At 34.8% G+C, this 10,369-nt stretch overlaps 1 protein-coding gene across 2 annotated transcripts; it reads left to right on the top strand.

Annotated features, from left to right (window-relative positions):
- Positions 1-216: 216 nt before the first annotated feature.
- LOC137828948 (NAC domain-containing protein 30) lies at positions 217-4,893 on the top strand. 2 transcript variants are annotated; one of them, XM_068635717.1, is made up of 4 exons: positions 217-434; positions 1,692-1,863; positions 2,119-2,390; positions 3,983-4,893. In XM_068635717.1, exons 1-4 carry the CDS (start codon positions 414-416, stop codon positions 4,520-4,522), a joined length of 1,005 nt encoding a protein of 334 aa, XP_068491818.1. In that variant the 5' UTR covers positions 217-413; the 3' UTR covers positions 4,523-4,893. The 2 variants fall into 2 exon arrangements, with proteins under 2 accessions (XP_068491818.1, XP_068491819.1); XM_068635718.1 differs by having other exon boundaries at positions 226-434; positions 2,119-2,394; positions 3,987-4,893.
- Positions 4,894-10,369: the final 5,476 nt, after the last annotated feature.

The following is a 10,369-nucleotide window of genomic DNA, read 5'->3' as shown; positions in this document are numbered from 1 at the left end:
ACTGTACAGTAGCTAGCATTGTTGTTTAAAGTGGTGGAATGGAAAAGGCTTAGGGTACAATATAGCGGTGGAAGGGGGGTGGCGTGAAAACTCGGTGTCACGCCGTCCAAACAAAGACCTTTCCATCTATCTGCCACCCCACGCGCAATCAATAACCTCATCTACAATATGTTTCTATATGTCTATATATTTATATATATATTATTCTTCTGCTTCTTTTCTCTACAACATTCTCTCATCCCTTTCGATACATGCTCTTGCAAATACATATATATAACTCTCCTACCTCTCTTTAGACAAACATTCACCTTCACCTTACTTCAACACACATCTCTCTCTCCCTCTCTCTCTCTCTCTCCATCCTCTCCCTTAGTCTTATCTCAGTGCCTGTAACTAGCAAACTCAAGAAGAAGATGACATTAACCCAAATTCCTGTGAGTATTGTGTATATATTTATTGTGTCCATAAATGTGACGATTGTTTCTTTTCTCCTTTCTCAACAGCGTGTCAAGAGAAGTCTGAAACCACCTTGAGTCTATTTTGGTAATGATCTCTAGGAGGGTTTATCTGAAGAGAACCAGCTTTTTCAAATTTATTTTGCAAAGGGAAACTACAGCTTTCTGGGGTTTATTATATTATATCCATGTCCATCTACAAGCCTGAAAATGTTAAATGGATCTATAGCTTGCTTTTCTTTCACATTTTGGTTTTCTTACACGAATGACACCAATCCAAGAATGATATATCTTGGTTTTTGTCAACTGAGAGCGTGTGAATATCATGATCTTAACAGTAGAAAAAGAGAGAGATATGATTAATTTGAAAATTTTCAAAGCATCAATGAAACAGTCTCCCCATTAGCAAGAGATGAATATTAAATCCATTAGTATTAATTAGTTAGGGCTAGCTGGTTTGTCCAGGTTTAAGAAAACCATGTATAGGTAGTGATTGTGTCCTTGGAAAATTCTGAAAATTAGCTTAAGCTGATGAGTGGAACTTTATCTGTAGCATATATGGTGGCTACATGTGTGCCTGGTGGTCGTGAATTGTGATCACGACATTTTCAATAGGGCAGGTCTTTCTCCACCACCAGCAGGCGTTGGGAGTGCACTGCACTCAAAGAAATGTGACATGCTTGTGACAGCAAAGTCAAGCTTTTCGGCCAACTTTTGTGTTCAATATACTTTTGCCAACTCCATGTCATGCAAATAAAGGCACAAAAAGAGCTTCTTAGGATTAATCATAGGCCTATTTTGTTAGTTAATTTGTTTTATTATGGTGGGTTCCACACATGGTCTGCCAATTTTGTCATTGCACATGCTGCACAATTGTTGGGTCCAATACCAAAGTTATACATCATCATCATCATCATTACTTCAAAATATCTCTCATCCCTAGAGGTTTTTAGAGCTATAAGGTTGTAAACTATTATGACTTTGATGAAGTGCAACGCGGAGCCAATGGCCATTCATTTTTTTTTCCTTTATCTTCCAATGCTGCCCTTACCATCAGGAAAAATTTGCAAAAAGAATTTGAGCATCTTATTTTTCGTTTCATAATCATTTGTTTTTCTCTTGATGCACGTAAAAGAGAACAAGACAAACCCTTATGCATAATATTCAAATTAAAACGGAAACATAAATGGTCAAATTGATCTTTCATAATGACTCCTTTTCCTTTGCTTCTTTCAGGAGAGATCATCAGTTGATATGGAATCATGCGTGCCTCCAGGGTTTAGATTTCATCCAACGGAAGAGGAGCTTGTGGGCTACTATCTCAAGAGGAAGATAAACTCCCTGAAAATCGATCTTGATGTTATTGTTGAGATTGATCTGTACAAAATGGAACCATGGGACATACAAGGTATATATATATAAATATAGTAATTAGATAGTTATATATCATTTCCACAATGCAACTAATCTTCACATCACACCATTTTCTTAAATTAAAGGGACATAAATAATCTTTAAGGAATTATAATTCAAAACAAAAGTCAACTTCAGAAACTTGATAAACTTCATCTGTTAACTATATCCATATCATAACATTATTGAGCAATTTATGACATTATATATAGTTAGAAAGTTGTTGATGTGCTTAATTGAAATTATGCAGATAGGTGCAAGCTAGGATATGAGCAACAAAATGAATGGTACTTTTTCAGCCATAAAGATAAGAAGTATCCTACAGGAACAAGAACTAACAGGGCCACTGCTGCTGGATTCTGGAAAGCAACTGGAAGGGACAAGGCTGTCATGTCCAAAAATAGAATCATAGGAATGAGGAAGACCTTGGTCTTCTACAAGGGACGTGCCCCTAATGGAAGGAAAACAGACTGGATTATGCATGAATATAGGCATCAAACCTCTGAACATGGTCCTCCACAGGCAAGTTTCTTCTCACTTCAATCATATCAACCACTGTGATCAAATATGAAGTAATCTATAATCAACTATAACAGTGAAAATTATAATTCAATGGTTGCTTCCAATACTTTCTTAATCTAATAATGTTGTGAAGAAAAAAAAACACTTGTATGCATGAAGTTAAGGAGAAGGCAAACATGTCATTTTGAGCAAATAGGGTCCTCAACACTGTTCTTCACTACTCCAAACAGTACTTTTCCTGTTTCATACTTTTCATTTTCAAACATACACACTCTTTTTTCAAATTGCACCATTATATGCCACTTTCTAAAGCATTTTTTGTTAGGATGGTTTGAAATTATTCTCATAAATTATATGATTTTCACTTCTTCTTAAATAAGTTGCGTGAATATATAATCCAATTATATAAACACAGTATTAGACAAAAACGTTACTAACTGTTTTTTATTTTGGTAAAAAAAACTGTTTTATATTTATATTATGTAAAAGCTCAGTCTTCTTTTCTTTTTTCTATATGACTTTTTTTATTCTTTTCCTGTGATAACTTTTAATTGTCGATAAAGTTACTTTATTTTTTAAATTATAACACTTCAATTTTTTGCCTTTTTCAGGGGGATTTCAGTAAGTAAACTTTTTAATGAATATTAAAGGATTCTTTAAGCGAGTATTAAAGACATTTAGTATTTTGAATAAATTAATATTTTTATTCTGTAGTGTGTAATTAATGTTTTTATTTTAAATATAATTAATGCTTCTACTTTTAGTAAATCTTTTTTAATTTTACTTAATCATTATCGTAGTTGCACTAGTTAAACCTTTGCCTTAAATGACAAAAGCATGCTTATGAACTTTTTAAAGACAATGCCCAACAAAGTTTTCATACCATTGTTATGGAATTTTTAATCTAACAACGATGTGCTAGTTTTCTTTTGATTTTATAACATATTGATCTTATTAAAAGGTATTTAACCTTTTAAAAAATGCACACGCCGTGATTTGATAATTGATGTATAAAAATATATAGCATTTCTTTAAATTCACTACTATTTCTATGACACAAAACAAAAGGACAGTTTTTGTAAGAGACTTTTTTATTTGTGAACGTAATTTATTTTTTTACTTATCTGTGACATTTGTTTGTAAAAATGTGAAAGAGTATAAAAATATTATGTAAATAAAATGTCTTTTCACTGAATTCTCCTTTTCTTTCTTACTTTCAATCACATTTTAATAATATATACTTTTGGAGAAAAAGGGAATACTGTTTTCTCACACTCCAAATTCTATATTATTCTCTCTTTTTTTCTTTCTGTCCATCCACAAGTAAGTGAGTGTAAAATTTTGAATATATATACATGCAACTTTAGGAATCAATAGATGGTACATGAAACCAACAATTTCAAACATGTAATGAAAAGATATTCACTTTCTCCAAAGGTACTTTGTCTTTTATAAAGCTCAAAGAGTGAGAGGCAAATTAGGACACGCTTGTACTCTATATTATGTTAATAATAATAACAGTAATACAGAAGAAGCATATCTGAGGATTGATGAGAAAAGGTGAAAGTGACAGTTTATAATTCCTGTTTCAGGAAGAAGGATGGGTTGTGTGCCGAGCATTTCGGAAGCCTAGTCCAAGTCACAGGCAAGGTTATGAGGCATGGTGCAGTAGTAGTAGCCATCAACAGTTTCTCAGAGATCAAAGCTTTGCAAGACCCTTATCAATTGCTGATATTTTGAATGAAACAAATGTGCCTCATCATCATCACCCTGCTGAAGCTCCAAGTTTTAGTCTTCCTTTTGGCTCAGATCAGCAACCCTTTATTCTGCCAAACCAAACTGTTATGGACAAACAGCTGATTGAGCTTCCTCAGCTAGACAGTCCAACTGCAAGTTTTGCAATGAAGGAATGTAACCAACAACACCACAATGGCCTCACAAATGAGGAATATTGTAGTGATGAAAGGAGCAATAGCAGTGCTCAAGGTATCGATTGGAAGAGTTTGGACAACTTGTTCGGATCACAGTTGAGTGAGACAGCTTATTTTTCACATCCAAACGTGGCCTTGATGATGCCCCATAATAACCATGATCAAGCTAGTCATATCCTAGGATGCTTCCCAGATTCATAGTTAACTTTTGTGTGTCACCATAATCATCCATAGCCAAAATTAATGAATAAAGTCTAAGTAAGATAATGGATAATATTCATTTATCATACTTGTCCATTATCTTACCATAAGCTAATTTAGAAGTTGCTGGAGATTGAACCAAAAAGCTTTTTAGGTGATGATGATATTTTATATATATATATATTTTTTCGTGATAAAGGAGATTCGCTTTGAAGAGTGAATCTCTCCTTTGTTTAGAGTTCAGAAGATCACAACCTTTTCTTTTCTTCTTTTTGGGTACTAAGTTTAACTTTCTATTGTCCTTACTTGTTATGTCACTTATAAATGTACATTCTCAATTGCATGCATAGTGTGCTTTTCTTTTGCTTTAATCTTTTACCATCATCAGTGATTTGTGAGACCATTGTGTGTGTTTTTCATCAATCAAATGACAAATGAGGTCACAGCTACATTATTATTGTGAAATTTTTAAGAGTAATGTTATATATAAGCCATAAAAACTTATGTGACCTTTATTCTATCTTGTTATGAGTTTTCAAGTGGTTAGAGACTGGTTCATTTTAATTATATCAACTAATCGAATTAACTATAACATAAGATAACGATGAGTGATATGAAATTTAAAAAATAATGACTGTCTTGTCAAAAAAATTAATTTTTTTAACGAAAAACATTACTCTTTTGTTAATAAAAGAACATTATAATTTAGTAATAGTTGTCTGTTGGAAATATTTGTCCCTATTTTCCTATTATTCTTTTGTTCCTGTATTTTTTAAAAAGTATTTTATATAACAAAAAATTAAAAAAAAATGAGAGACAAAATAAATATTATATATAATGTATAGTGCCATTTTTATGTATATATAACGGAATTTCTCCTTTTGTTGTACACATTCGATATTTTCATTTTATTTTTGTATTTTAAAATTATAAAAACTATAGCATATTAATTTTTTTTTACATATTTCATATTTTTATTTTATTTTTGTATTTTAAATTTTAAAAATAAAAAATAAATATAATGGGATCATTTTTGTGAATATATATAATAACAAAATAATTCAGTGTTCCAACAAAATACAACAACTTTAGTTCAACAAACTGTAGGGATATCGTGTGCGGAAGCGTGATAATTTTCAACCAAAGATTATGAGAAATTAAAGTAACAAGTAAAGTGATAATGATACCATAATTTTTAGGTGGAAAACCCCTTTAAATAGAGGTAAAAAAAATCCTCTCTATATGGGTTAAACACTTACACCCAAGAACAGAAATATAGAGTATATGAAAAGAGAGAGGAAGCAAGTGTGTGTTGCTTGTTTGTAGTGTGTTACATTGCTTGAAGGAAGCCACTATATATAGTGGTTCTAGGAGACAACAATAATAAATACAATTAATGGTAATTAACCTCTCATTGATTGCAATTGATTGTGGCAATTAACCTCCCATTGATTGCAATTGATTGCGCAATTAATCTCCCATTGATTGCGCAATTAATCTCTCATTGATTGCAATTGATTGCGGCAATTAATCTCCCATTGATTGCAATTGATTGTGGCAATTAACCTCCCAATTATGACAAGAAAACGGAAAGGTGAGTTATAAATCCACAAATCTCCACCTTGACTTGCCTTTGATTGGAACACTCTCTCGCCATGAAGCCTTGATTAAGATAATACCAGCTAAGTTCAGGCAATGATCGAACTTAGCCGATGGAAGTGGCTTGGTCAACATGTCTGCAGGATTTTCGGTCGTATGAATTTTTTCAACAATTATATCTCCTATATCAACAATGTCTCGGATAAAATGGTGTTTAATTTCAATGTGCTTGGTCCTTGAGTGATACTTACTGTTCCTGGTTAAGTGAACAACACTCTGACTATCACAAAATATAACAAGAACATCTTGTTGAAGACCAAGTTCACTTACCAAGCCTCGAAGCCATATAGCCTCTTTCATACCTTCTGTAGCAACAATATATTCTGCTTCAGTGGTGGACAAAACCTCAATGGCTTGAAGTGAAGAATACCAGCTGATAGTAGACTCACATAGGGTAAAGATGTAAGCTGAAAGTGACCTTCTCCGATCTAAATCACCACCATAGTCAGCATCAACATAGCCAACTGCTCCTCCGGGATCGGCTCTATGTTGATCAAATACCAAACCAAGATCTGGAGAACCTTTCAGATAACGAAGTATCCATTTAACGGCTTCCCAGTGTGTCTTGCCTGGATTATGCATGAACCTGCTACAAAATGCTAACAGCATAAGCTAAATCAGGTCTAGTACATACCATTGCATACATGAGACTTCCAATTGCATTTGAATACGGGACATGTGACATGCGTCTTTTGTCCTCGTCTGATTTTGGACACTGATCTGATGACAACTTGAAGTGGGCGGCAATTGGAGTATTAACAGCTTTGCAATCTCGCATTCCAAATTTGTCAAGCATCTTAAGAACATACTTCTTTTGTGATAGAAAAAGTTTTCCAGCTTGACGATCTCTATTGATCTCCATTCCCAAAATTTTCTTGGCAGGACCTAAGTCCTTCATATCAAATTCACTGCTAAGCTGAGCCTTTAACTTGTTAACTAAAAATTTATCTCTTGCAGCAATCAACATGTCATCAACATATAGCAACAAGTATACAAAAGACCCATCAGATGTCTTTTGAAAATAAACACAGTTATCATAGCTACTTCTGGAGTATCCATGTCCAACCATGAAAGAATCAAACCTTTTATACCATTGTCTTGGTGATTGCTTCAAGCTGTGAAGAGATTTTTTCAAACGACATACATGGTCCTCCTTTCCAGGTACAACGAAGCCCTCAGGCTGCTGGATGTAAATCTCTTCCTCAAGATTACCATGAAGAAAAGCAGTTTTCACATCTAACTGTTCCAGCTCCAAATCATACAAGGCAACTAAAGCAAGTAATATACGTATTGAAGTATGACGAACAACAGGAGAAAATACTTCATTAAAGTCAATACCTTTCTCTTGATCAAAACCTCTTACAACAAATATTGCTTTATTCCTTGTACTCTCAACACCAGGGATCCCTTCTTTTCGCATAAAGATCCACTTGCAACTAATGACTCGTTTTCCTTCTGGTAACTTCACCAATTCCCATGTTTCGTTTTTGAGAAGACTCTCAACTTCTTCTTGCATAGCAGCAATCCACTTTGTTGAGTCGTCACCAGAGATAGCTTCAGAGTAATTCTTGGGTTCACCTTCTTCACCCATCTCTTGTACAATGGTTAAAGCATAAGCAATGTTGGCAAATTCTGCAATTAATCTTTGAGTTGGTTTTCTTGGTCTTTGTTGTGGAAGTTCTTGAGCCATAGACCACGGCTGTGGTAACCCTCGTCGTTTAGGTGGACATTGCTCATGTGGAGTCACATGTTCATTTTGTACCATCAATAACAATGGCTTGATCATCTTGAGTACTAGAGGAAATGGGAACGTTTTCCTCATGAGCGGGTGTTTTAATCTCAAACTCCACCTTCTCTCGAGCATCTTCCTGGTCACCTGTATCAATTGAGGAAATAACAGTATCTTTTACATAAGAAAGCATAGCATTTTCATTAAAGGTCACATTCCGGCTGTGAATTATTTTGTGAGATTCTGGGTCATATAAACGATAGCCTTTAACCCCTAAGCCATAACCCAAGAAAATGCACTTCTTAGCACGAGGTTCTAATTTTCCCTCGTTTACATGAGAATAAGCAGGGCAACCAAATATTTTAAGATTAGAATAATCAACAGGGTTACCTGACCAAACTTCTTCTGGAATGTTGCAATCAATAGATCTGTTAGGAGAGTGGTTTATCAGATAACATGTTGTTGAAGCCGCTTCAGCCCAAAAAGATTTGCTCAAACCAGAATGGGAGAACATGCAACGAACTCTCTCCAGGATAGTTCTATTCATTCTTTCTGCAACCCCGTTCTGTTGTGGAGTACTTGGGATGGTGAAGTGTCTGGAAATGTCTTCCTTCTTGCATAAATCATTGAATTCATTCGAACAGAACTCAAGGCCATTGTCTGTCCTTAACCTCTTTATCTTCTTGCCAGTCTGATTCTCAATCAATAATTTCCACTCTTTAAAAGTGGAAAATGCTTCATTCTTATGTTTGAGAAAATACACCCATAGTTTTTGTGAGAAATCATCAATAATTGTCATCATATAACGACATTTACCTCTGGAGGGAACTTTTGACGGACCCCAAAGATCCGAGTGAATGTAATCCAAGGTACCTTTGGTTCAGTGTATGGCTTTAGAAAAACTAACCTTTTTCTGCTTACCAAAAATGCAATGTTCACAGAAATCAACCTTTCCAGTACAGTGGTTACCAAGGTGACCCTTCTTCTTGAGGATTAGAATTCTCTTCTCACTCATGTGGCCTAATCTCATATGCCACAACTTGGTGTTATCTTTGTTGGGTGAGGCAACAGCTGCAGAACCTGTAACTGTTGAACCCTGCAGCACATACAAACTATCACATCGAATTGTCTTTAGTAACACAAGAGCTCCTTTAGACACTTTTAAAACTCCACCTTCAGCTGAGTATCTACACCCATGAGATTCAAGGGTGCCTAAGGAAATGAGATTCCGTTTCAACTCAGGGACATATCTGACACCTGTTAAAGTTCTAACAATTCCATCATGTGTCTTGATTTTGATTGTTCCTTCACCAACAACTTTGCATTGAGCATCGTTTCCCATCAAAACAAGACCATTATAAACTGGTTCATATGTGGTAAACCAATCTCTATTGTGAGACATGTGAAAAGTACAACCAGAATCAAGAATCCATTCATTTCTAGACCTTTCTTCAGTGTTGGAAGCTACAAAACAATCCCCATCAGATTCAGTTTCAACAATACTAGCTTCGGCAAATTTTTCTGGTTGTTTACCATTTCCCTTATCTTCTCTATCTTGCTTATTTTTCAATTTATAGCATTCAGAGATCTCGTGTCCCTTTTTCTTGCAATAACAACAATATTTGGAGTTCTTGCCTCTAGATTTTGACCTAGATTTATGTTTAGTGTTCCTACCTTTCTCTTGGTTTCTCCCTCTAACTACTAATCCTTCACCAGAATTTTCAGAATGAATTTGAGTATCAAATTTTTCTTTGGCTAGTAAATTAGTCTTGACATCATCAAAGCTTAAGGTAAGATAATTATCGTATAACATAATTTCTTTGAATTGTCGGTGCGAGGGTGGTAGAGAAACAATAAGTAGAACTGTTTTATCCTCATCATCAATTTTAACATCCAAATTTTCCAAATCAATTATGATGGAATTAAATTCATCAAGGTGAGATTGGATGGGAGTACCTTCGGACATTCGAAGTGTAAAGAGTCGCTCCTTTAACCAGAGTTTGTTTGTAAGACTTTTGGTCATGTATAGAGACTCCAATTTACCCCATATGCCTGTTGTACTTTTCTCGTTGATGACCTCACGCAACACCTCACGGGACAAGCATAACTGGATTGCAGACAATGCCTTTTCATCCATCTCATCCCACTGCTCCTCCGTCATAGTGGTTGGTCTCATCATTTTACCTGCCAGAACTTTCTTTAAACCATTCTGGGTGAGAACAGCTAGCATCTGGACTCGCCAGATAGCAAAGCTGCCTGGTTGAATTATCGAAAAGCTCTGATACCAATTTGTAGGGATATCGTGTGCGAAAGCGTGATAATTTCAACCAAAGATTATGAGTAAAGTAACAAGTAAAGTGAGAATGATACCAGAATTTTTAGGTGGAAAACCCCTTTAAATAGAGGTAAAAAACCACCGGCGAGAGAGCAAAAAACTTTCACTATAATGATACTGGGAG

The sequence above is a fragment of the Phaseolus vulgaris genome, chromosome 7 (genome assembly GCF_000499845.2).
Source record: "Phaseolus vulgaris cultivar G19833 chromosome 7, P. vulgaris v2.0, whole genome shotgun sequence".
NCBI classification, from domain to species: Eukaryota; Viridiplantae; Streptophyta; class Magnoliopsida; order Fabales; family Fabaceae; genus Phaseolus; species Phaseolus vulgaris.
Note: the sequence above shows the minus strand (reverse complement) of the source record. Positions and strands in the feature narration are given on the sequence as shown.